The sequence below is a fragment of the Vanellus vanellus genome (assembly GCF_965231255.1).
Source record: "Vanellus vanellus genome assembly, chromosome: 12".
NCBI lineage: Eukaryota > Metazoa > Chordata > Aves > Charadriiformes > Charadriidae > Vanellus > Vanellus vanellus.
This window is the reverse complement of record NC_138917.1, coordinates 22,131,117-22,157,288: the sequence shown is the minus strand read 5'-3', so window position 1 is coordinate 22,157,288 and position 26,172 is coordinate 22,131,117. Positions and strand designations below refer to the sequence as shown.

Below are 26,172 nucleotides of genomic sequence, written 5' to 3'. Positions count from 1 at the left end.
TCTCTTCTCTGAAAGATCACCTAGACAAAACCCATGTGCCAAGTCATATGCTTATATTTGTGCTCAGTTTTATCATGGACAATCCAAACAAAGTAGAATATCAGTGTTCCACCATACCAGCCTTGCCCCATCTTAAAGAAGAAACTGTGATGCTATCTATATAACTGAGCACACACCTGCACCAGCTGTCCACTGTGCTCGATCAAGATGACAAGTTACCCATTTTCTAGCAAATACTTCCTAGAAATCCAGGGGAAGAAAAAAAAAAGAAACAACTTTAAGCACTTCCTCTAGCAAAATGGGCTCTGGTTGCAGGCTACTCTGAAGCAACCAGGACCAAGAGCCTATCTGCACCCACAAGCAAGTTTCCTCAGATACTAGTGATGTGGAAGAACCTGAAAAGCTTTCAAAGCCAAAGAGACACAAACGGCAACCTTGAAATTATAAAGCAGCTAGGCATTATGTCATCAAGTCAGTCCAACTAACTGCACCAGTAAAGAAAAGTCAGGCATTAAGAGGTAGAGGGGGGCTGGTGAAGAAGAAGGCCATTTAAATCTGTCTCATATGGTAGGTGACCCCTGCCCAGGATGGGGGAACATGCTCAGAAGCCTTTGCCCCCTCCAGTTTCAAGTAGAGGAAACCTTTGTTTCCTCTGTTACCCTTGCTACAGGTCAGGTGCCCAACCAAGCTGCAGCCCTGGCCAACAAGCAACCACAACATGCTGAGCTCTGTCAAGATAAAAATCCCTATTTGAGCCAAAAGCATTTAAGTGTCTCTATGGAAAAACTGAATCCAGAATTGAGGAACGTCATATAATCCTACTCCTCAAAGCTCTACTAGTTGCACTGGTACACAATGTTCATCTCCCTTCAGCTTCACCTCAGAGGGCCAGTTAGGCAAGCACCCTCCCAGGGATTCGAGACCTTTATGGGGAAAGGAGAGTAGCTGGAAGAGTTTAGTCAAACCAGATGTGAACACACTGTCCAGAGAAAACAAAACAAAAAAAAAAGACATTTCTCCCTGGTTTCTCTAAAGCAGGAGCACTGAGGCTGACTTTCCCTTCCACTGAACCGTACGAGTCCTCAGCATAACAGCATGAGCATCCACAGCATTGAGGTCAGAGCAAGGACTCAGCCTCGCTTGAGGAGTTTGATTTTTTGACATTACACCCAGCTACAGGCATGAGCTGGAGAGCATCCTCCACTACGAGCTCAGTTTGGAGCCCGATCTGTACAGCGCGACACTGTCCTCAGCCCCAGGGGTGGAAGGGTCAAACGGCTTCCAAGCTGACTTCAACTCTTCTGGATATTTCCAAGGGGGTCTAGCAAAGATGTTTTTGACCCAGCACTTTTTGGTTACGAAGATGTTATCACTGCTAAGTCTCACAGGAAACAGATGGTGGTTACAGAGAGGGGAGAAAAGAGGCCGGAGACTTAAATAGCGCTCAGTTTCTGTCATGTTTCCGAGTGGTTTACAGGAGAGTTTGGTGCTACTGTTACTTTTAGTAAGGAATCTTGGATGCAGCAAGAAGAGCTACTTGCCCAACACCACACGTGGTGGCTGAAGCAAAGCAGAAACTTCACCTAGATCTCTGCTCTCCAGACTATGCTACAGCTAAACAGCTGTGTTTTATTCTACCAAAACATTATCAACATATGTTCATGCTTTTGAGGTGGGAAAACATGGTCCGGATAACTCAAGACAGCAGAGTTTTCAACATGATCCTTGTCCAAAAAAAAAAAAAAAAAAAAAAAAAAAATCAAACACGGGATCATGCCAAAACTCAGAATGCCCCTCACCTCCATGCAGCCTGCATAGGACTGTTATTGACGGTAATCACCTCCTATACCCTGCAAAAAGCCCAGCTCACGGGCAGCACCCCACATGCAAAGAGTTCTCACCCATCTGTTGTGCAATTGCTTGATTTTCAAAAGCTAAGAAATAGCTACAGAAGGGAAATCTACTGGAATTACGTCTTAACGAGTTTCAGACCCCCTTTTGAAAGCTCTCGGATGGTGAGCTTTGGAGTCCGAGTGGAAATTAAGTTCTGCTGTCAGATCAGGGCTTTACTAGTCTCGTTTTAGGGAGGCTAGAAAAAAAAAAAAAAAAAAAAACCACAGAGCAAAATTCAGCAGAATATAAGAGAAAGGGTCCTGGTAAGAGTATTGCACCCATAAAAATCAGACTGCAAGAGGACTGCAGCAGCTACATGCATTCAACTCCTACTTTCAGTTCTCTGTACAGAGCTCTAATGAAAACTAAGCCTGCCCAAAAAGACATGTGATGCTGTTTTGCAGCTATACAGGACTTTGGAAAGGAAGCAGCTCTTGCCTATCCTACTGTGTTTTACTTCAGTAGGGAAGCTTCCAAAGCTTTCATGTTGCCTCCTCAATTCCAACTCTGCTACAGCAAAACCACCAGTTCCTTTTGGTGTCAAGGTGACCTGCAACTCCGCTTATAGTTTTGAGGCTGCAAGAAGCTGCCTTGCTATCAGGTCACTTCATGCTCGATACCTGTGACACCAAAAGCAGACTCTGCTGTACCATTCACTTCCAGGAGGTCTGGAACCGCTTCGCATTTTAGGCCAGAACCACACAAGCTGCGTGCTCTGCCTTGCAGCCTCTCCCTCAACAGGTCTGAGCAAGCTCCCATGAGCTGCTTGGCCAGAGCATTTTGTCCTGCTCGATGAGGGGGTTGCCCCCCCAACTCCACAGCACAAGAGCCAGCACAACATTATGTTGCAACTGGAATAAGGGCCATGTTTATATAACACTTGGAATTAATTTTAACAGAGAAGGCCAGCCGCAAACTGCAGGAACTAAACTCTTCTGATTCTCTTAGCATCCAAGCAGACAGAACAGAACATATTTTCCAGAAATTGGACTGGATTTATAAACCCTGACTCAATGCATCCCACAGCGTACCAGTGCCTTACGCGAGCCTGTCCTCCTCCAGCCGCCGGGCTGGTGACCGAGCCTCCGCCAAGGGGGTTTGGGAGTTTTTAACAGGACTGTTCACGTGTCAGGCTTCTCAGTTAAGAACGGACTAATCTCGTGGTTTCACAAATCCCCTGCCAGAAGAGCTGTCCCAGTAGCACGGTGACTAACAAGTGGACCCACTGCTGAGCAAGCCCCAAGCTCTCCAAAGGCTCAAGTTCCTATTTCCTAACACAAGTTCAGATCGAGCTGGATGTGGCCTCTGGCAGCGACAGCAGCACCTCGGCAGGGGCGGCTGCCAGAGATCCCACACGCTGCATGTCGACGAGACGCCGGCTGCGTGTCTTCTGCCGTGCCTCTTCCCCAGCTGCCTGCTGAAAGGGAGAGAGACCTGCACCTAGAGCCCAGCCGCTCCCAATGAGCTCCTCTAGATGCTGACTAACAGCAGCACACGGCCTGAACCCAGCGATTGCTTTTGAGGGGTACGTTTGCCTGTTCCGGCATTCTTCCAAGCAGTTCACGCACTTTAAGAAGCGGAGTGAGCCAGCATTTGGCAAGGCAGCGCTTGAATTACCACAACACTTTTGTTCTGTCTCCTCCCCCGCAAAAGCTGGTAAATTATGGCCAGGTCACAGTTCCCAGAAAGCTGCCTCGTGCGAGAACACAACAGCCTGTCAGAACGACAGCCTTTTTCTGCTGAGTATTCAAGTAGGATAGAGCTCAAGATGACCATGACATGTACTTACAGCAACCTCCTTTCAGCTCTTGGATCAGGCCCTCTGGTTTTGGTGCAGCTGGATTCGACATACCGCACCTTGACATTTCAGGTGACATTTTCTTGAGGGACTTCAGATCCACAGTAAAACTACTATCCTCTCCTGCAAGTGTGCTTTGTCATAACAAGGAATCAAGCCATTACTCAGTCTTTCAGACATCTGTCACTCCGCAAAGCCTGTCCTGTAAGCCCTACTCAGACAGAGTGATCCATGGCCCCACCAGCTCACACTTCCATCCCTTCCTTCCTCAGCGTCCTCCCATAACTGCATCACAGAGCTCTGAATCGAGTTAAGGGCTCAAACGCTTCCAGGCAAAGACTGATTTGTCTTCTCATGCACAGGCACAGAATTAGTTTTCGCAACTTCCGAGCTGAACTGCTGTTTTCACACAATTATCTGCTGTAACCCCGACATCTCACTCCAAAGCACCCAGGGCCATCATTGTATATACAAAAATTAAAATATCATTTGCCATCGCCCAGGCCTGAGGCAGTAAAGTAGCTGAGGGATTACACAGCAGCCTGCAGATCAGCTACATCACCCACGTCTCCCTTCAGAAGACTGCAGTCATTACTGCTTGGTTTGTTCCTTTCCGTTTGGGCCATTTATAGCCACCTCAGACACTCCTGAAGCTGCTTCTCTGGAATCTCACCCAAGAAGCACTCAGACACCCCTTCACCCCACAGAATTTAAGACCTTTTCTGTGGTTGCACACCACCAGCAGTGATGTGCCACCTCTCCTCTGCTGTCAGGCAGACAATTCTCTGGGCCACAGAAGCATCTCCTCTGGACCTTTTCCTCAACAGTGCCTCACCTCTAGTTCTTCACTTCTCTGTTTCAGAAGTCTTCAGCACCAAATGGCAGCCTGTGCTTCTAGCCGAGCCCTTCCTGGGGTTGAACTCACCCCTCTCAGAGCTTCAAACCCAGCACGGCCAGGTCTGGTTTCCTTTAGAGCCCCTCAACCAGGTAGCCCTCTCCTGATCCTTCCAAAAGGTGAGGTAACCCCTCCTAATCTGCCTGCATCTCCAGTAAGCTTCACCCCTACGTACTCTTTCCCCCCTGCCCCCTCTAAAAGCAGGCTGCACTAAGTCACGGCTGTAACCTCAGAGGTCCAGTACACTAACAGGACATCAGTCCCACACCTAGCACAGCGGTTTAAGGGAGAGGCAACACAGCATTCAGAAGCTAAGAGAAACAGGGCAGAAAGCAGTCCCACATGGCAGGAGCCGACAGAAGAGGAAAAACAACAAGACGAAAGCACCCACAGGCTGCCGAGTGGTAATACTTGCCAGGAAATCCAGACGCCATCATCTTCTAAAGAGGGGCAGGACCCAAACAAGGGCTGAAGCTGCACCAGTGCTGAGAAGCTGACCTCAGCTGCTGCTTGAAGTTTAGCTAGAAGAAGCTATGAAGCAGGTCTCTGCCCAGTAAAGGAGGCCAGAACAAACAGCAAAGAGCCTCTGCTGAACCCTGCAGGAAGCCAGAGACCACAGTGTTTGTTTGCCACCATGATTTAGCAGGCCATGGAAGTGCCATCTTTCTTCCAATAAATCATGTTTTCCTTGAGCTGGTTTTAACAGGACAGCTAATTAACCAGCCACAGCAAGCAGTTCCACTGGAGGACACAGGACAAAGTCCCAAGAATAGCAGGACAGCCTTTCGGCTACTGCTCTGTTGCCGCACGAGCCGACAGCAATCACAGGACAGGAACAGTCTATACCCTCCTCAGGTCTCACCCTGTTCCCATATGCTCTGCCTCATCTGGGGCTCTTGGGGACAGGGCCAGCTCTCCTGCACAGTCCCTGCAGGCAAGGGTCAGCTTTTCACAAAGGGCTCCCAGATGTCAGGAGACAGAGAACATCATCATCGTGCTTTCAAAAGGAGAAGGCTCCGGGGAGACCTCAGAACCCCTTCCAGTCCCTAAAGGGGCTCCAGGAAAGCTGGGGAGGGATTCTTGATCAGGGAGTGGAGCCACAGGACAAGGGGTGACGGTTTTAAACTGAAACAGGAGAGATTTAGAGGAGATATGAGGAAGAAATTCTTTCCTGTGAGACACTGGCCCAGGCTGCCCAGAGAAGCTCTGGCTGCCCCATCCCTGGAGGTGTTCAAGGCCAGGTTGGACAGGGCTTTGAATAACCTGGTCTAGTGAAAGGTGTCCCTGCCCATGATCTTCAGCGTCCCTTCCAACCCAAACCATTCTATGATTCTACCACACCACGGCTTGGTTTCTACACCCACCGAATTCAGCGTTCAGACTGAACCATTCTCAGAGTCCAAGATGGATCTAAGCATGGCCACACTTCAGGACTATCAAGTGGCTTCTCCTTGCTTGGTTGTACAGCAAAGAAGCTGCAAAGGAAAGGAGCTATATCCCATTACCCCCACATCCAGGAGCACACCACGAGCTCCACCATGGACTTGAGGTGCCAAAAGCACTCTTGAAGGTATTCTGTAGCTCTGGTAGCAATGAAACTGCTCTACACAAGAGAGGACACACTGCCCACATGGTTAAGCTGAAAGAGAAGCCCACCTCCAGCCTTTTGGGGCCCAAATCCCAAGACCACAGTGAAAAAAATGGAAGAGAGAAGGGTAGCACAGCCTCTCCCGCTCTTCTCTCAGCAAAAGGAGATATGGCGAACACTCAGTACGTAACATCGTAAAGCAAAGGCAGCCTCTAGGGGAGAAAAAAAGATCCTTGGGACTATGAAAACAAAAGCACACACTGCGCTCAGTGGAAGCCTGGTACACAGAGGACAGACTCCCCAACATCCATTTGTTGGAGGCAAGAGCCCACTGCTCTGCGCAGGCAGGCCTTTGTTTCGGCGCGTCTAGCCATCCTGTGGTCAGACAACGGGAAGACACACTTCACCCCACAGTGGTTCAACCACCTGCTCAGTACACTTCAATGTATTTCATCACCTCTCCTCTGCGCGGAGAACAAGGGAAGAGGAGAGAGTGGGAGAGAAGTGGATGTCTTTAAAATGAAGAGGCACTTAGGACACCAAACCTTTAGCAATCCACTCCCGAGTTGACCGAAAGCAGCACTTCTCTTCTGGGCAGAAAGGACTACACAGAGCAACCCTGGAAATACTCTTCAAGACTCAAAAATAACCAACCAGCCTGTCCAGCTGTGGTTTATTCCACACCATCGAGCCCTGTATCAAGAGTTTGGTGCTCACTATGTATTACTACAGATTAATTTGACAGAATACAAGGCTCCAGCGTGTGTGAGGGTACCATTCAGGCAGACCACCATGCCCTACAGCTGACGTGGAGCCAGAGTCTAGGACAAGTGTGACCTACTTGCTTCAAGCTCTCCGATTTCACTGTTGATTTGCATGTGTCCTAGAAATGGAGGTCTGTGGACCAAACTGAAGAGCTGAAAGAGAACTGTAGTCTTGGAAATACTTTCTTTCTAAATCAATCACACATATTTGCTTCTCTTAGTCACTCTTCACCTCCCAAATAAATCTTTGGGGCTAAGATGGTTACTCTGCTCTTCCCCAAGCTGACGTGACACATCACCACTACTTTGGGGTTACGAGGACTGAAAAACCAAGAGTTTCCACGGGACGAGTCCACAGCACACTGATAACCTGCAGGCTGAGATGCACAAATAAAACATCACAGACCTCTACAACGGCATGAGACTAGTTCCCCACGTGGCTTAAGCCGAAGACAGAGCAGATCCCATCCCTCCACGTGCACACCACTGTTTCCATAAGGCATGCCAAGTCCCCAGCTGAGCCGATTGCATGGACAGAAGCACTAGCACGCACAGAGCGGTGGCGGTGGAAACACACAGCCTCTGAAAAGCCTCTCCCAACAGAGGGCTGGACTAACAAGCTTGAGCCAACTACCTGCCTCTTCTCAGCTGGCCATTTTCACAGCCTCATTACCCAGCTAGAAGGTGATATGTCCTGCTGCTGTATTTCACCATACCAATCACCTTTATCACATTGGTAGGTCAGAAAGAAATCAGTTTCCTGCACTGTTCCTGTGGAAGCAAGAGGAGCATTAGCAATAGGAGGCTCATGAACACTGACTTGAAGGTAAAGAAATTCCTGTTTCTAAAGAGGCTTTTGTGCACTTTCCAGGCTCCACATACTTTTTACGTTGCAGACCAACAGTAAAGGCTGATGATAACCTACATTTCAGTCCCAGACTGAACTCTGCTTCTTAAAAGAAGCACCACTGCCCAACTGCATCAACAGCTTTTTATTCTCCAGAGATGACACCAGACCTCCAACAGGCTAGCACAGCTTTGAGGAGCTGGAGAAGGCTCACCATCCTTTTGACAGGAGAAATCTGGGTGGCTTCTAAGTTTGGTTATCCAAGACAGATTCCACTCAAGAACAGACCCATGCTCACACCACTGAAGCAGAGGAAAGCAGCTCCAAGTCCTTCACTGACACCTTGTGTCAAAAGCAGGAATTGGCTACAACAGAGAGCTAAGCAGGTTCCAAGCGATATCCAGCATTGGTGTACAGTGCACAAGGATCTCTGGCTGAGAAACAAGCAAAGCACCAGGACTTTGGGAGCTGAAAGAAAGAATTAAACATATTATTGCTGAGGGTTTCAAGAGAAAGCTTAAGCCAAAACAGCTCTCATACCCTCCCCTCAATGCTGGTCATGTTTTCCTGCTGCTTCTTAAAGGCAGCTCAGGAGTCTGCCTGATCACAGAGAGCCTATTTAGCTCTCTATTTCTGACTCACCAAGAAGCAAGAGCTCAAATCAGCTTACTTTGTGATCAGACAAGCAGAGATGACAGAGGATCTCGCAGAAAAGCATGATCTCCTCATTCCAGCAGCACTAAGCTGACTTCTGTGTTTCAGGACTTGGGCTGACAATTCCTTTGTACTTCCAGACTGATCCAAGCACACAAGATGGAGCAGCATTTCAGACCTGGAAGCACAATGTCCTCCGAGTAATGCCAACACTGGTGACCAGGCAGACACCCAATTTCCAGGGCCAGCCCCAGAACAGCCTTGGTCCTTCAGGATTTCTCCACTGCCAAGGTGATCATTTGGCTCCAGGACCAGGACAAACTGCAGAGACAGACTCACATGCAACAGTGAAGACAAAACAGAAGTGGTAGAGAAGAACATATGAGTATTTTATGCTTAAGTACTTTTGTTTGCTGCTAATAAGATAGCCACTGCATGGATTTAGTGCAGCTGAGGGAGAAATAATGCACTTTGAAAATCTGTGGAGCACAGAAAACAAGTACTGAAACAGGAAAAATCAGAACTAAAGGGACAGAGGAAAGAAATGGTCTGACCACAGACCAATACAAGTGATCAAGAGCGACATTTCTTTGAAGGAAAATCCTCCTACAAGAGCACACTAGACAGGGGCACAGAAAGCCAAGCAGAGGAGGAACAAGATTGGCAGTGAACTCAGAACAGCCTTCAAGCTCTGAATGAAGCTTGACAAGGAACGCAACAGCAGCCACCACAGCAGCTGTCATTGACGGGACAGTAACCATACCAAGACAAACATATGGGAACTCCAAACTGACTCATTCCAAATACAGAAAACACTGCTCCAAAGGATAGCAAAGTTTACGCAACTTGGTTCAGAAGGGAAGGAAGGGAGGAAAAAAAAAACAAAAACCAAAAACAAAAGAGCAAAAGCTAGAAATATAGAAAGACTCCAAAGGAAGCTATCTGCAGGGAAGGTGGTAAAGTGATAGTTTAGGACACACTGAGAATTCTGACTAGCAAGAGAGCAGAAAAACCTCCCACCACCCTCTTTCAGGCCCTGGGCTCCATAGCAGAAACGACAGACTGCTGCAAGCAGAGCGCTGCAGAAGACTCTGGCTGAAAAGGGGCTTCTGTCCTAAGTAAAAATATCCTGGGTATTTTTAAGGTAGAGTACGAGGCACATCACAGCACTTTGTTCCCATTCTGCTGTTTAATGTTTGTGTGAGCAGCTCCAGGTAACTTGCATCCAGGGTTCAGGTAGCTAAGGATCCCTCTAAATAGTCAATATTAATTTCAATCACTCACCGACAATCATCAAGATAAAGCTGATGCTAACTAGTATTTTTGGAAGAAAGAATGATCCAGTAATTGTAGTCCCATTGACAAAAACAACCGACATCACTGGATACATATGTTTTTCGCCTATTTCAGTAGAGACCTGGTTTTGATCTTTGTGATTTGTGACCCAGGTTCTGGACACCATGGCATGAAAATTGATAAGCAGGTCACTGGCACAGAGGAACAGTTTCACTGACTAATTAAGAGGATGAGCTGACCACAGGTAACAAGTATCACAGAGCAAAACCCTCGCAGCTCTCCAGGTTTGTACACGCTGATCTAGAAAAGAGACAATGACTGGAAGTTGGCATTAGCCTTGAAACAGAACTCAAGATTACAGGTGAAGGGTAATTCACCAGTGAATTTACTTAGATCTGCACTGGAATTTTTCCACTAGCAATCCTTCAACAACAGCAGGTACTTTCCTAGATGACCCCATCTCCTCAAAAAACTGACAACCAGTATCAGAGATTAAGTTAGATCATCGAATCATTTAGGTTGGAAAAGACCTTTAAGATCATCCAGTCCGACCATTAACCTAGCACTCCCAAACCCCCCACTAAACCATATCTACCAATCTGTTAAATACCTCCAGGGATGGCAACTCCACCACCTCCCTGGGTAAGTACACAGCATATTGCAGGGAAAGACAAGAATCTGAAAAAAACACCTCCCCCCTCCACAAAATGAGCATGTTATTAGAACTGAGACAGATGTGAAAAGGAAAGGGAAAAAACTCCAAACATGTAGAAGTATGAGAGAACTCTTGAATCCCACAGCTACTTCAGGCCTGATTCTCTGAGACACCAAGTACTTGGCAGAGACAACGTTCAGAGAAGCACGATGCTATTCTGCATTCTTATTGGAACATTCCAAGTATTTTCATTCTTAGGTTAGAAGCATCTTGGGACTACGAGGCTACAGAGAGACAACCCTGATAACCTTAATTCTGTCCTTAAAAGACTTCCTGTGTCGCCTGGAAGTGAAAGCACAAAACAAGACTCATCAGCAAAGCCTGACAAACCTGCCAGGCTCCCAACAACCACAGGACACGCACCACGGCTATGTGGCCTCCTCAAGAAAACACTGGGAGCTGGAGCTTCCTCAAACCGGCCATATCAGCTGTTGCAATCACACGGCCGGGAAACTGAGTCAGCTGAGCTCGGACAGAGCAGCCGGGAGGGGGTGGACTAAGGGGTGAAGAGAGGAAAGGGCCTCAAAAACGCCGCTGTCGGCTCTTTTCCCCACTGTCACGCAGCCCCTCGCATCCCCACCGGCCCTCCACCCTCACACCAGCCGGCCTTTCCCCTCAGCCCGCCGGCTGGGCCTTCCCCTCAGTGACAGGAGGGGGGAATCGCCGCCCCGGAGCCCCGCCGCCACTCACCCTCCAGGCTCTCACACTGCACCAGGTTCACGTAGTCGCCTTGCCGCAGCACCCCCGCCTTAAAACCGCGCACCAGCCCTTCCAGGTAACCGTTATCCACGTTAAAATACAGCTCCGGGAAAGACGACATGGCGGCCGGCGACGAGACGGGCCGGCTACAACCCCCCGGCGCCTCACGTGACACACAGCCCCACCCCCACCCACCCACCCAACCCGGCACCGCCCCGCCGCTCACGTGACGCTGCCGCGCGGCTCGCCCCGCCCCCCTTCCCGGCAGGCAGTGCGAGGGCGGGAAGCGCCTGAGGGGATGGCGGCGGGGACGGCGGTCCCGGGGCCACATAGGGAGACTAGCGGCCACCACGGCGGCCGCTACTTCCCCTGCGTGGCCCCGGGACCGCCGTCCCCGTGGCTGCCGGCTTCCCAAGCGCCTCACTCCCCTGTGAGGCCTCCTCCATCCCCAGGCCGCAGGTTGAACTCCCCCCTCAAGCATGTCTTCACCCGGCATTAGGCCTCTGGCAGCCGTCTGTGGGTTTTTAGGGCTTTTCAGGGCTTTTCACGGACTCGTGTTACCACCCTTGTGGTGGAGAAGGCGATGCTCTACGCTGGCTCCCCTCAGTCACTGATTCCTTGGGGTTGACAGCTCGCAGGTCTGGGTATAAAAGCACCCTGGGCTGCCATGAGCGATACTGGCAGGATACTTTACGCAAGTACAGCTCGCAGCACAGCCGGGACGTCACCTCCTGGGGCACCCCTCCTGCTGAGACACCACTCATCTAGCCAGGAACCCCCTGCAGGAGCTACTCTGGAAAAAAATATCTCATTTTGTTTGACATGGATGTGCCCTGGACTCTTGGCCATGTGGACGCGGTGCCCACCTGGGTGCAGGAACCTGTGCCTTGCTGCTACCCCTCTCCCCTGAGATCCCAAGTGGACGCATTGAGCCATTCCCACTCGGCGATGGCTTTTGCTAACGGCTGGTTTATTAGAGCTGCAGAGGAGGAGGCGGCACGCATGGGCAAGGAGCAGGCAGCCCCGCGGCGCGGGCGCTAGTTCTTGCCGCAGGGGAAATTGGTGCCGATTTTCCTGCAGTAGCAAAAAGCGTTGAAGAAGCGGCAGTAGCAGGTGGCGCAGGGGTCGCAGCAGGGGACCTGATGCCCCAGGCAGGACTCCAGGAGGCGGACGCAGCGGCGGGGGGAGCGCTCTTCTCGGCCCACAGCTTGCAGTTCTGTGGATGATGCCTGCTGGAGAGAGGAGGAGGGAAAGGGTTGGACCACCACACCGGCAATAAAGAATTGTGTGGGAGAGAGCCAAGAGTGGCTGCTGAATGAAATATGCCGCTACCAGCAGCAGAGAGTTCTGTCATGCTCAGTTCCCAGCTCGGGCTGTTGAAAATCACCACTGAGCCCCGTGGGCTCCCTGCAGGCCTCACTACCTCTTCCACCATGTCTCAAGGCCTTTATGCACACATTTATTTTGAAGCACAACCCCAACTTTAGTGAAGGGTGCTGCGCCTTCCACCCAAACACAGGCACTGGGGTCCGAGCCAGGCAAGATGTGGCAGGAGTACAGGCTTGGAGCACCCTCTTTGAGTGCTGGAGCCCCTTGCAGCTCTGGGCAGCCTCAGCCTGTCCCAGCCCTCGCTGGCGACAAGCGGATACTCAGGAAAGCTCCACATTTGGCTCCCAACTACCTCTGGCCCCAGGGGCATGGAGAAAGCTGCTGTGGCCCGAGGCCACCCTGTTCTTTGGGGTGTCTGGGAAAGCTCAGGGGGCGTTACCTGCGGTTCCAGCATGCCGCCTCTCTGCATGAGGTCACCATCGGTTTCTTGGACCTCCAGTGCCATCTGTTCAAACCCCAGCCTGGGGAGAGCTCCTGCAAGATACGGAGAAGCTGAACAAGGATGCTTCTGGGAGGGTCTGCACTGATTCTGTTCCCCACGGTCATGTGTGTCGCCCCCCCTCCCCCCAAAAAAGCCCCCCGCTCCCTGTGGGCTGCCAGGCTGCTCTCACTAGCCAGTGATAGGAGAAGCTGCTCTGCATTAAGAGGATCCCCTGCATCTGACCCCGGGTGTGGGGTCCCCACTTCTACTTTGGGACCTTGGGCATGCCAGCGAGCAGCTGGTGAGGGACAGTGGGAGGATGGGGGGGGACGGGGACAAAGGACTCACCTGCTGGCTCCGCAGACACCTCCTTGACTTTCCGTAGCAGGCTGGAGTAGCGGGCTCTGTCCGTCCCCTCTAGCCCACCGCTCCCCTTCTGCAGGTGGCTGCGGCTGAGGTCGGCGGTGAGGATGGCCTGGATCCCCTGCAGCAGCCCGCAGCACAGCAGCAGCACGTTCAGCATGGTCCTGGGGGACAACCTGTGCAGAGGAGTCCTGGCTGGCGTCAGCCCGCCTGCTGGCCACCTGGCCTGGCCCCCGCCACCACCCTGCCACCATCACCCCCTGAGCAGTGCAGCATCAGTGAGGGGCAACCTCTGCCAGCACAGCCACCACGCTGGGCTGTTTGCTGTCTTGGACTTGAGAGCTTTTCTCAGGCCGCCACATACGTGGGAGCTTCACGTGGACCCTCCAGAGCTAACACACGTGCCATGGTGCCGTGGGGCACCCCACATGCAGGCACATTCATGATCTCACCAGAGAGAGGAATGAGCAGCAGAGGATGAACTGAGAGTTTATCCTTTTTGCAGGGGTTCAGGGTCTCCCTGCCCCATGCACCGCCTTCAGCAGCCGCAAGATCATTGCAGTGCTGTGCATTCACCGCCTGCACGTGCAGGGGAAGTGGCTGAAACACCCAACACGGCTCCTGCCAGGCACTTGCACTCACAGAGTGTGGAAATGCTGCTAGTTTTAAAGACCAGAAGCTAATATTTACTGCCTGGTCTGCATCTGGGCTTGGGTGTGCCACCAGGACCTTGCAGACAACAGCCAGCACTGGGATCTCACGAGGTCCCTGAGTACCGTGGTGGAGGCAGCCCACGTACCCACCAGCAGCTCCATCCCATGCCCTTTTCCACGGCAGTGCTGAGGGCAACACGGCTCACGGCCCAGCACCTGCCTGCTTCTTGCCCGGCTCCTCTGTAACGCCTCCCCTCTCCCAAGCCTGCTTTCTTCTCCTGCTCTCCAGCTGCCAGCCCTTGAGTCCCACTTCCGCACCCAGCCTTACAGGCAGGTTCGCAACACCGCAGGGAACAGGCAGGAGCGACGTTACGTGGTTGAAACACAAGAGACCACCCGCACATTGCAGCTGGAGCAGCTGCAACAGAAATCTCCCCAAAAGTCCCTGGAAAGTGACAAACTGCTTTGCTACAACTCCTTTTGCAACAAAACCCCAGGGTTTGGGGACGATAAAAAAATGTGGGGCATTGAGAAGATAAAGCGGAATGCAGAGGCTGGCAGAGAGAGCAGGCATGGATGTGGTTTTGCTTAAGGACTGCAGTGATGGGCTGGATGTCATGGCCAAGATGCCCACAGGGTGCCCCAGCCCCTCCGTGCCACCCAGTTACCTTAAAAACCCGTTGACGCTCATCTGCGTGCCTTCCATATGGAAAGCATTGGGATGCAAAGCCCCCTCTGCCTGGGACATGGTTACCATCATCAGGAGATGTCCCCCCAGTTGGACCAGCTCAGGGTTTTCACCTGCCCCCAGTGCAGGGTTTGCTTCCCCCTCCCTGCTCATGAGGGAACCCAGCAGAAGGGAGGAAGGTGAAGGTGAAGCCGTAATTCTGAGAAGAGGGTGAGGCTGGGCTGGAGGGGGCTCGTCGGGGAGGAAGACCCTGGGAATAGGACTGAGTGAGCTGGGAAGACTGGACGCATCACGCACAGAACTGAGAGAGAACCAATGCTGCAGCGTTGGGCTGGGGGCTTTGGGGGCCTCACAGGGAGCCAAAGAAAACGGATCCCCAGTTGCTGCCGGCATCCGAGTCCCATGAAACTCAGCGCCTGCTCCTTTGGCAGCCTTCAGCTCCAGCCCTGGCTCCCACAGCCCAAAGCTCTGCCGGCCACACGTCACCTCCCCATCCCCGCAAAACCACCCAGGTCTTTGCCAGGAGAGACCCTCTCCATGCCGTGGGAAGCCCCACAGCTGTGGGTATTGCACCCCAAACGCCCCCAGACCCTTCCCGTTGTAAGCACTGACCTCTCCGAGTGGAGAGGGGGCTTGCCGCTCGCTGCTCCACCGAGCTCGCTGGGAGCGCCGCAACCGCTCTCTGCCTCGATGTCCTCCTCCCCACATGCTTACTGGAATTTATATCGGCTTTTTATTAATTAAGTGCTGCGGCCACATGACTCTGCTAACTACCAGGTAGGTGGGCTTCTCTGGAAACCGGGCTTTGTCTGGATGGAGAGGCAGCCAGCGGGGCGATGCACGGGAGGGAGGACTCCTTCTCTGCGTCCTGCCCGGCTGCGGGAGGGAACAGATCCCTACTGGTCCCAAACTCCCAAGTTTCTTGGGAGCGATCCCCACCACCCTTCCAGGCTGCTTCCCTTTCCAGCCGTGCCTGAGCGGTGCTGAGACTGCAGCCTGAGGACATCTCCCAGTTCCCACTTAGAGAAACACCAGGGCTGAAGGCTCCTCTCCCAAGCCACGCCGAGCTCTCTAATGGTTTCCAGAGGGAATATTGCCCACCCACAGCCCCTGGCAGGCACCCAGCCAGTCCAGAGCCTCCAAAATTCCTCTGCTCCTCACCACTTGCCATCTGCAGGTTCTTCAGGCTCCCACCTGTGCTAACTGCATCTCTCATTCATGTATCCTTGGGAAAACCCGCTGCTCCCCGGAGCCAGGTGCTCTCAGAGGAGCATCCTTATGCATCCTGAGCTCGGCTCCACCATAGGAAGGAAAGAACCGGCTGCACTGTTCTCCCCAGCCCCAACACTGGCTTTCACAGCCATCATACGTGGCTCCTTGAGCTTCTTGGTGCTGAGACCTTCAAGGGCCGCTCCGAAACCCAGAGGGAGCTACAGCCAGCGCGACACAGCCACAGTCATGGGACCGGGCACTGATGGAGGCGGCATCTCTGCAGGGGACGTGTGTTACGGGTGCAGCAGCCCAGTGCACCACATGCTTGTTCTTGCTGTTTCAAAGCAGCGTTGGCGTGTGTACACAGACAGTTGCCCCAAAGGATATGGACCCGCAGCACCCAGCTCCCCAGCAGGAGAAGGACCTGACCCCAACACACCGGGGGGGCCTTTCACAAAGAGTAGCTGGGGCTGGAGGCTCAGCCAAAAGAGGTGTGGAGGGAGGTGATGCTCATGGAGCTTCCACAGTCCCCTCCGTTACTGCCAGCAGCAGATCTGAGAGGTGTTTGCTACAAACCTCAGTGCCAGAAGCCAGAAAGGACTTGCCTTTCCATTCAAATCCCCAGATGCATGTGCAGGGTGGCTAATTGCCCGAGCACCCAGCATGCCGGGGGCTGCCAGCTCCTCTGCTTCCCCACCACCATCTCTCTCCACCACCCTCCAGCCTGACCGCTCTCAGGTTAGCGGCTTGGCTGGGCTCCGTTTGGAAACACCCATGTCTTTGGGTGGCTTCAGCCCTGCAAGGGAACAGGGGGATAAGACACGAGAGGGGTTAATTTTCCAGCTGCAGGCAGCTGCTGGAAACACATCCAGCCAGGACCCCCCTGCCCAGCACCCCGCACGCCTGGAAGAAGACTCATCCCAGGTTAGAGGCATGTTTGGCAGCCGCTCCTGTTCCCAGTCCCAGTCCCATTCCCATTCCCAAAGCCCAGGCCTGGTGCTGAGCACCCCATCCAGCCCCATTCTCATGGCAAGAGCTGACGGGTGGCTCGATCCTCCCGGCTCCTCCAGCCCCAGCCCCAGGGGGATCAGGTCCCCGGTCCACGCTGCCCCCAGCCCCCCGCTGACGCCAGCTCCCAAGCCCGGCTCATTAGGGCCTGTTTGCAGCCTGCAGGGACCGTGGGCGAAGGACTTCTGGGAAGGCATTAGCGGTAACGAGGGCGGCCGCGCTGAGAGCTTTTTAATCTGCAGGAGCAACGTCTGCTTTGTGCGCATCCCCACGGCCAGTAACGAGCTAAATGAGGCAGCCGGCCGCTCGCCGGAGCCGCTTCCAGGAAAAGAGGGCTCAGGGCAGGGGGGAGCCGGGGGGCGGGGGGCATACCCGGCTGGGTGCTGCTGGCCCCGAGCGAGGGTGGGAGCGGGCGATGGAGCGGGTGGGTGGCATGGCAGCGATGCCCGTCAGCGGGCAGGAGGGCAGTGGGGCGGGAGCCCGACCCACTGTGGGACCCTCAGGAGACAAGCTTAGGCCCGGGGCTCTTCCTGGAAACGGCGGGCGGCTAATTTAGCTCATTACCAGCCCTCGTTACCACTCATACCAACCCAGTCCCCACTGTCCCAAACGGGCCGTAATGAGCCGAGCTGAGGGTCCCGCGCGGGGGGCTGCGGGGGGGGGGGGGGGGGGCAGCGCTGCCCGGCGCCTCTGCGTCGGGAGGTGCGATGAGCTTCGCCCCGGTCTCAGCCTTGGCTCGGCGGCGGACGGGGCCCTTTAAGGCGCGAGCCCGGAGCTGCCCTGACGTCAGCGGGGCGGGCACGCCCGGGCAGCCGCAGCCCCGGTGGCCCCAGCTCCGCCGCCCCGGTGAGCGCGGGGGACGATACGCCGGGGTGCTGCGGGGGCCCGCGGGGTGCTGGGGGTGGGTATTGGGGTGCCCCGGGGGATGGGGGTGACGGGGACTGGAGGTGGGGTATGGAGGTGTCAGGGTGCTGGGGAGGGGAGGTGGGGTATCGGGGTACCCAGGGTGCTGGGGACCGGGAGATGGGGGTGCCCGGGGTGATGGAGGGCTGGAGGGGGGGGTATGGGGGTGATCAGGGTGCTGCGGAGTGGAGGTGGGGGTACTGAGGTACCCAGGGTGCTGGGGTCACGGGGAGCTGGAGGTGGGGTACAGGGGTGAGCGGGGTGATGGGGGATTGGAGGTGGGGGTATTGGGGTACCCAGGGTCATGGGGAGCTAGAAGTGGGGTATAGGGGTGCCCGGGGTGATGGGGGATTGGAGGTGGGGTACGGAGGTGTCAGGGTGCTGGGGAGTGAAGGTGGGGGTATGGGGGTACCCAGGATCCTGGGGTCATGGGGAGCTGGAGGTAGGGTACAGGGGTGCCCAGGGTGATGAGGGACTGGAGGTGGAGGTATTGGGGTACCCAGGATCATGGGGAACTAGAGGTGGGGTATGGGGGTGCCTGGGGTGATGAGGAATTTGAGGTGGGGGCATGGGGGTGCCCAGGATGCTGGGGACCTGGAGGTGGGGTATGGGGGTGATCAGGGTGCTGGGGAGTAGAGATGGGGGTATTGGGGTACCCAAGGTGCTGGTGTGCTCGAGACCTGGCAATGGGGTATTGGGGTGCCTGGGGTGATGAGGGACTAGAGGTGGTGGTATTGGGGTGCTGGGGACCTGGAGGTGGTGTTATTGGGGTACCCAGGGTGCTGGGGAGTGGAGGTGAGGGTATGGGGGTGCCCAGGGCAATGAGGGACTGGCGGTAGGGGCATTGGGGTGCTCAGGGTGCTGGACACCTGGAGGTGGGGTATTGGGATGCCCAGGGTGATGAGGGACTGGGGGTAGGGGTATTGGGGGGTGTCCAGGGTGCCAGGGGCTGAAGGTGAGGCCATTGGGGTGCTCAGGGTGCTGGGGACCTGGAGGTGGGGTGTTGGGGGTGCCCATGCTGCTGGTACCCAGGGTGGACTCTGCTGTCCTGGGCATCCTGCTGCCCAGGGTGCTGGGGGGGCCTGGGATTCGGGGTGCCCCCACCCCGCATCAATCAGCAGCTCCCCCATCCCGCAGCACCCAATGCCCGTCCCCGCCTGAGGCCACCACCATGGCCGGGGCGCAGGGCTGCGGCGAGGGGAAGATCGCGGGGCTGTATGACCTGGAGCGCACGCTGGGCAAGGGGCACTTTGCGGTGGTGAAGCTGGCACGGCACGTCTTCACCGGGCAGCGGGTGGCCGTCAAGGTGATCGACAAGAGCAAACTGGCGGGAGAGGCGGCGGGGCAGCTCCTGCAAGAGGTGCGCTGCATGAAGCTGGTCCAGCACCCCAACGTGGTGCGCCTCTACGAGGTCATCGATACCCATGCGAAGCTCTACCTTATCCTGGAGCTGGGCGACGGCGGGGACATGTTTGACCACATCATGCGGCACGAGGGCGGGTTGGCCGAGGCACGGGCCAAGCACTACTTTGCCCAGATCGTCCACGCCATCTCCTACTGCCACAAGCTCCACGTGGTGCACCGTGACCTCAAGCCCGAGAACGTAGTCTTCTTCCAGGAGCAGGGGGTGGTCAAGCTCACCGACTTCGGTTTCAGCAACCGCTTTCAACCCGGCAAGATGCTCACCACCAGCTGCGGCTCACTGGCGTATTCGGCGCCCGAGATCCTGCTCGGGGATGAGTATGATGCCCCGGCTGTCGGTAAGGGTGGTGGGACACAGCCGTGGCTGGTTCTCCCCATGGAGAACCACCTTGCCCAGCAAGTGGTCCTGCCAGCCAGGTACCACCTCGCTTTTAGCCCCTTAGGCTGGGAGCGCCCATGTCCCGGTGGCACCGCGGTCCCCGGAGGGAGGAATCCCACCCCTTGGGTGCTCAGCTGCTCAGCGCTGCCGTGGCACAATGTGGTCCTCCCTGCGGAGATTGCCCCTGCACCCACAGAGCGATGGTTCATACCAGGGAGGGGAAGAAGCCCAAGCAGGCTGCGAGCCTGGTGTGGCATCCGCCGGGGCCCGGGAGGAGCAGCAGGAGGGCGCAGTCACTGTCGAGCCGGCTCTAGTGGTTATTTCAGGGGGTGATGCCGGAAGGAAACCTGCTCGGGATGCTGGCGTTTGGGCGGAGGAGCTCCGAAAGTTTCCTCTGCTCCGTCCCCGCCCTGGAAACCGCTTCCTCCCCATGGCTCCCAGTGCCCTTCCTCCCCTGGCCGGGGTGCAGGGGGACCGGGGGGACCGTCCCAGGGGACAGGGAGCCAGGCTGGGGGCACCGAGAGGCTCTGTTGTGACAGAGGGGACGTGGGAGGGAAGTGGGACCCGAGCCAGCTCTGCTGGAATTTGGGCCAGGAGGATTTAGCAAAACAAAACACAAGCCCTTAAAGGAAAAATCCCAGTGGCGGCTCAGGGAAAGGCGGCTCCGGAGTTGAAAACAGGGATGGCTTGTGGAGATGGTAGAAAAAATAAGCTGGCGGCTCTGCAAAGGGAAAATGAAGGGAGAAAAGCAGCGCGGATGAGAAATTTTCAAACGCAAGCACTTGACTTAAGAAGCTGAAGGTATTAACGGAGAGCCCCGGGGCGTGCTCAGCATCCTAAAAAAGCGCTTTTGCAGAGAGTTTATGTACTCGGCAGGAGGAGCAGGTGAAGGTGCTGCTGGCTCTGTCCCTGTCACTGTGGGCTGGTGCCCACGCGGCTGTAGGCAGCTGGAGAGCCCGGATGAGTGCTGCGTGCCCTGTCCCATGGCCGTGGTGTCCCCTCTGGCACAGCCCAGTGCTGGGATGCTGGTGGTGGGGTCTGTTTGGGAACTGGGAAGCTGACTAATGACATGAAGCAGTGCCGTGGGTGGGTGACCGGGGAGGGGACAGAGCTTGGGGTTGGCCTCTATGTCCCCACCTGGGAAAGGGGATAAGACCTCAACTGCTTTGGTGAAGCCCCTCGAGATCCTCTTGGATGTGGGGATGGGGAAGGTCCTTCCCCGCCTTGGTGGGGCTGTGGTCCCCCCATCCGTGAGGCAGGGCCTGGGAGCTGTTACCTCCAAGGAGCATCCCAATGAGCACTGGTCTCTGCTGGATCGGCACTGGGGGCTGGTGGGGTGGCCCCCTCCCCGGTGTCCCTGGGGTCAGGGCTCTCTCCTGGACCGTGGTGGGCACGACCTGAACTGCTGCTGCTTCTTGCAGACATCTGGAGCCTGGGGGTCATCCTCTACATGCTGGTGTGTGGCCACCCCCCCTTCCAGGAGGCCAACGACAGCGAGACTCTCACCATGATCATGGACTGCCGCTACACCGTCCCCCCGCACGTCTCGGCACAGTGCGCTGAGTAAGCACCTCTCCCCCCACACACACCGGACGCCCCCTGGACCCTGACTTGCTGCCCCGAGGGGTGGGTGCCCCATCCCTGGGGGATGCCATGGGGCTGAGGTGGAAAAAGGAGGTAAAGCTGCTGAGTTTGGGGTTCGCGTGCCACTGCGGGATTGCAGCGTCACCCTTTTCCCCATCAGTCTCATCTCCAGGATGCTGCAGCGGGACCCGAAGCAGCGCGCCTCCCTGGAGCAGATCGAGGGCCACGCGTGGCTCCAGGGGGTGGACCCGTCCCCTGCCAGCCGCTGCCTGCTGCCCCTCACCTCCCACAAGCGCGTGTCTGAGGAGGAGCACGAAATCATCCTCCAGGCCATGACCTGCGGCAACATCGCTGATCGGGACACCATCCAGGAGTGAGTGACGGGGTGGGATGCCAAGGCGGGTGGTTCCTTCTGAGCATGTCCCTCGTGTGTTGACGTGGGTCTCTCGGTCCCATGCAGGGCGCTGGAAGCTGACCGCTACAACCACATCACGGCCACGTATTTTCTCCTGGCGGAGAGGATGCTGCGGGAGAAGCAGGAGAAGCAGGGCCACCGCCTCAGCCTCGTCTACAACCTGGCCAAGGAGGTGCAGAGCAGGTGAGCCCCCGTCCCACGTCTCCCCCATGCCACCCTGGGTCCCTGTCCATCTCCCATCCCCGTCCTCACCGCAGCCCTTGCAATGCCCATCTGGGTAACGACATCTCCATCCCTCCCCTTTCTCAGGACCAACTTATCGGACACATTCAGCCCCATGGGCAGCGCTGGCGGCATCTTACCCTTCACGGATGTGCCAGGTGGCCTCGCCACGGGCTCCCGGCGGCCCCCCCTGACCACCGGAGGGGACATTGGCTGCCGGCAGACCCCTGGGACCCTGCTGAAGGTCCCCGCTGTTGACACCGCCATCACTAAGAGCACCCCGGCCCTGCAGCAGATCTGCGAGGAGGAAGAGGAGGAGGATGATGAGGAGGAGGGGAGGCCCAGCACCATGGAGAGGAAGAGCAGCTCACTGAACCAGGAGCAGATGCGAGCCTTCCTGCGTGCCCGCCGCCTGCCTGGCTGCGGGGAGGTGTGGGGGCCGGGGGTTGAGCTGGGGGGCCGGGGTGGGCGCCCGGGGGCAGCCTGGGCTGGGAAGGGAGCGAGCGGAGGATGGGGTCCCCCAGCGATGAGAGGGGACAGAGCAAAGCCCCCCAGGAGGGAGGAGGGCACAGAGCCTGAGTGCTCCTCGGCAGAGACCCCTGGGGCAAGGGGAGCCATCCCGTCACCCCAGAGCAGCTCTGCTGGGGTCCCCCAGGTGCTGGGGGCAGAGACGACCCCCACCGTCCTCCTGGGCCCTGCGGACAAGCCCCCAGGGCCTGGGTCACCCGCCAGCCCAGCCCTGGAGGGCACCGAGGGGGCCGCGGAGAGCGTGATTAAGCTGGACCCGGGCAAGAGCAAGGGCGGCAGCCTGCGGGACAGGCTCCTGCAGTTCCCGCTCTGCGAGAAGGCCCTGGCCTTCAAAATCCGACCGGGCTCCAAGGAGAGCCTCCTCTCCTTGGGGCAGTTCAACTGCTGCCATGTCATTTAAGCCCCCCGGGGTGAGGGTCCAGTCCCACTGCAGGGTCTGGGAGGTGCCCACTCCCCTGCCTGTGCCCCGCGGAGCAGTGGCCACGAGGCTGGCGGGGGGCACGGTGCCCCTGCTTTGTCACCCGCAGCGGCCAGCCCACTCACATCCCTGTGCTGCGGTGCCTGGGGGCCGGGCTGGGACAGACCCCCAGGACAGGACTGCCCGGAGGGGGGTGAGGCAGGCTGGGGTCTGTCCCTGCGCTGGCCGGCGTGTCCCCAAACCCCAAGGGCTGCCGGGGCAGCTCCATGGCCCCGCCGGGGTTGGATGGACCACGACACATTTTTTTAACTACTAGAAATAACTTTTTTAAATAGTCTATTTTAATGTAATTAAATAGAGATTGCTATATCCCCCCCCCCCAAACCCCCCAAACCCCTCCCTGGGACGGTGGCTCTCCCCCAGCCCCGCAGCGTGCACAGCCCCGCGCTTTGCTGCCTGTGTGGGGCAATCGCTTGTCTGCCTGCAGCCCCCCCGCCGTTGTCCCCCCCCACAGCTGGGGCCAGGCGCAGCCATGCCCGCGGCTGCGTGTGACCCGAGGCCGTCCCCTGCGCCTCCCCTGCAAATAAGCTTCCTATTTATTATCTCTTTGTTTTCTTGCTGGCAAGAAATGAATGACGACTGAGGCGTGGGCCGGAGCTCGGCCCGAGCTGCACGGGGCGAGCGAGCACGGAAGGGATGGGAGTCGCTGGGAAGCAAAGTTCATTGGGCCAATAAAATAAGCTCGTGGGTTGATGCGGGTACCACGTCTCCTTGTGAAAAAAACAAACAAACAAACAAAAAACACCGTCCTCCAGGGATGGCAGCCCGGCAGCATCTGTCCGAGCCGTGGTGGGCACTGGATACAGCGGGCGCCGGCTGTCCCTGCCCAGGGCTGTTTTGGCCCGACGTGCCCAGCCACTGTCGCCTCCCCGTCCCTGCGGAGGGGGAAAGCTGCTGCCAGAGCCCCTGTGGGAGGAGTGAGGTTTGGGCATGTCTGCGGCTTGACGTGGCGGTTGTCCCTCAGCTCAAAGCAGGGTTTCAGCCTGAAACTGGACGGGGCTTGCAATAGAGCTCCCAAGGGGCACAGAAGGGATTAAGGAGAGGGATGGGGGACACCCAAAGGTGCAAGGAGAGCCTTGGGCATGCCAAAAGGTACCACACGCCTCCAGCAATGCTCCAGAGTCGACCGCGCTCAGCCCCAGGGGTGCCCCCAGTAGCTCTCCAGCCCCTAAGCCTGGGGTGGGGGCAGCAGGCTTCCCTGGAGCCCCCCAGTTCCCACCTGATCCTCTTTTCTCCAGCCCTGGCTGCCTTCCCTCTGGCTCTGCTGTCTCTCTCCTTCCATCCATCCTATTTTGGTGCCCTGCGGGTGTCAGATGGGATGGAGTGGGCCCTGGGCAGGGAGTGGTGGGAAAAGAAGCAGGGGAGGGCGCCTGCAGCACCCCCACAGCCAGAAGAAGCGCCCATCCTTCCCTTGGGCTCCTAAAGGATAAAGGCTCTGCCTGAACAGGGGCTTGAACCCTGGACCCTCAGATTAAAAGTCTGATGCTCTCCCAGCTGAGCTATCCAGGCTCATGTTTGGGGGCTTGGGGGATGTTCACCATGCCCACTGAGGACCCCACTTCACTGTCTCACCAGAGGGACAATAAGGGGATTCACTTTCACCTCTTCCACCCCCACTCTGTCCCAACGAAGACACCACACCTGGGGGCATTCTCCCAGCAGGAGAACCACCACCAGGACCTCCACCCTGCCCTGGCACCTCTCCTGGGGGGAGGATGGGGTCACCGAGGCGGGGGGTGATGCACAAACAACAGGTCTGTCCCCCGGGGATGGCCAAAAGCCCGAGTGAGGAGGAGGAGGAGGAGTACAGCCCCATCAGCCTGGGAAAATCATAATCCAGCAGCAGAACATCATATCCCGGCAGCGGTGGGCTGTGGACCAGCCTTTCCGGAGCCCAGCGACGGGTCCTTGGCCGGCTCAGCCACGCTGCCTGCACACCCCGGGCTCAGCACCGGCTCCTGCCCACGGGCCGGACTGGCCGCCCAGCGGGGCACCGAGCCCAGCGTGGCAATGTGCCCCGGGAAGGTGCCGGTGCCGCTGGGATGCGCCAGCGGGGAGAGTGAGCAGGGGCTGTGGGGGCGGCCGCCAACCCCCCACTGTCCCCCACCGCTCCCCGCGGGGGAACACGGCCGGAGGAGAGGGGCGGCTGTGGCCGTGTCGTGGTCAGTGCTCTGCGCGAGATCTGAGCGCTTGACCCAAGCTGCCCAACAGGGTTATTTCATACCATGAATGGCACATTCACTGTAAATTAGGAAGTTTGCTGAGGAGTTCTCTCTCTCCTGTGATGACTGCCACCCTGAGAGCTCCTCGCCCCCGTGCCGGAGCCCTCAGCCCTTCCCTTCCTCCCGCAGCCGCAGCGCTCGCAGGGTCCCACATGGGCTGTCACTGCGGGGAGTGCACAGCTTCTACGGATAGAATAGGCTGAGGATAATCCTAGTATATTTTATATTGGTCCTTTAGTATTATTGGTCTTAATTATTTAGTCTTATTTTACTAAATCTGTTTAGATTTCAACCCTTGGGTTTCCTTGTTTTACACCGATTCCCCTACCCAGGTGGGGAGGGGTCATGTGGTGAGAGAATAATTCTCTAAACACCAATTAATTGTTGTGGGTTCCTCAAACCATAACCCCGTGCCCTCGAGGGGGGCCATGAGCTCATGGGGGGCTCCCCACGGCCACCTTTCCTCCCCATTCTGCCCCAGGGGAACCCACCCCACCAGCCCGGCCGGGAAGAGGTTGGAGAAGGTTAAAGACAGCCCCCCCCCCCCGAATGCAGGGCCGTGGGGACAGCCCTGTCCTGCAAAGAGCCACCTCAAACACCTCCTCTGCACTAATGGGCTTCCTTAGAGGGACCAGTGAGGACATCTGCCTTCTGGTGGGGCCAGGGACAGGATTAATTAGCCCGAGGGGGGGAACAGAGGGGCGGCCGCAGGCCTGAAAAGGGAGATCAGAGCTCGGCACTAGCAGGGTGGGTGATGTTGACTTAATAAGGCCATGAGCGTAATTATCCTGATTAATTAGACCCCCCCTGCTGCTTTTAACCAGTGAGCCCACTCGTGTCTGGCCGTGGAGCGCAGCACTGGGACACAGCCCCGCAGCAGCCACAGGGGCACCAGGACCCCTCAGGGTGGCTCCACCGGGTCCCCAGACCCCTGAAAGAGACACAAAGAGACCCCTAACACCTCAGAGACCCCTAGAGCAACCCCCAGGACCCCCAGGCAGGCACACAGAGACCCCCCCAGACCCCTCAGGACCCCCAGAGAGACCCCCCCCAAGACCCCTCAGAGACCTCCCCCAGAGAGACACACAGAGACCCCTCAGCACCTCCAGTGACCCCAGACCCCCTCAGAGACCCTC

The 26,172-nt window shown here is 56.6% G+C and overlaps 3 protein-coding genes across 3 annotated transcripts in view; 1 reads left to right on the top strand and 2 right to left on the bottom strand.

Moving 5' to 3' along the window:
* Positions 1 to 11,283, bottom strand: part of ATP6V0D1 (ATPase H+ transporting V0 subunit d1) — a 36,459-nt gene extending 25,176 nt beyond the window's left edge. The window contains exon 1 of the mRNA XM_082489612.1: positions 11,141 to 11,283. Within this exon, the coding sequence (XP_082345738.1) occupies positions 11,141 to 11,270 (130 nt within the window). The 5' untranslated portion in view covers positions 11,271 to 11,283. The remainder of the gene's footprint in view (positions 1 to 11,140) is intronic.
* Positions 11,284 to 12,186: 903 nt separating this feature from the next.
* On the bottom strand, positions 12,187 to 13,482 carry AGRP (agouti related neuropeptide; the record flags this gene model as incomplete). Its single annotated transcript, XM_082489589.1, has 3 exons — positions 12,187 to 12,378; positions 12,918 to 13,012; positions 13,308 to 13,482. 3 exons carry the CDS (start codon positions 13,480 to 13,482, stop codon positions 12,187 to 12,189), a joined length of 462 nt encoding a protein of 153 aa, XP_082345715.1.
* Positions 13,483 to 18,950: 5,468 nt separating this feature from the next.
* Positions 18,951 to 23,507, top strand: LOC309676900 (SNF-related serine/threonine-protein kinase-like). Its single transcript, XM_082489553.1, has 5 exons — positions 18,951 to 19,546; positions 21,009 to 21,150; positions 21,332 to 21,544; positions 21,632 to 21,769; positions 21,896 to 23,507. The coding sequence occupies exons 1-5, from the start codon at positions 18,958 to 18,960 to the stop codon at positions 22,734 to 22,736; spliced, it is 1,923 nt and encodes a 640-aa protein (XP_082345679.1). The 5' UTR covers positions 18,951 to 18,957; the 3' UTR covers positions 22,737 to 23,507.
* The last annotated feature ends 2,665 nt before the right edge of the window (positions 23,508 to 26,172 follow it).

What these genes read in the sequence shown, in the direction of transcription:
- LOC309676900 (XM_082489553.1), top strand. Translation starts at nt 18,958, where the DNA reads ATGGCCGGGGCGCAGGGCTGCGGCGAGGGGAAGATCGCGGGGCTGTAT. An exon ending in GATCGGGACACCATCCAGGA is followed by an intron (nt 21,545 to 21,631) that starts GTGAGTGACGGG and finishes GGTCCCATGCAG; the next exon opens with GGCGCTGGAAGCTGACCGCT. An exon ending in GCCAAGGAGGTGCAGAGCAG is followed by an intron (nt 21,770 to 21,895) that starts GTGAGCCCCCGT and finishes CCCCTTTCTCAG; the next exon opens with GACCAACTTATCGGACACAT.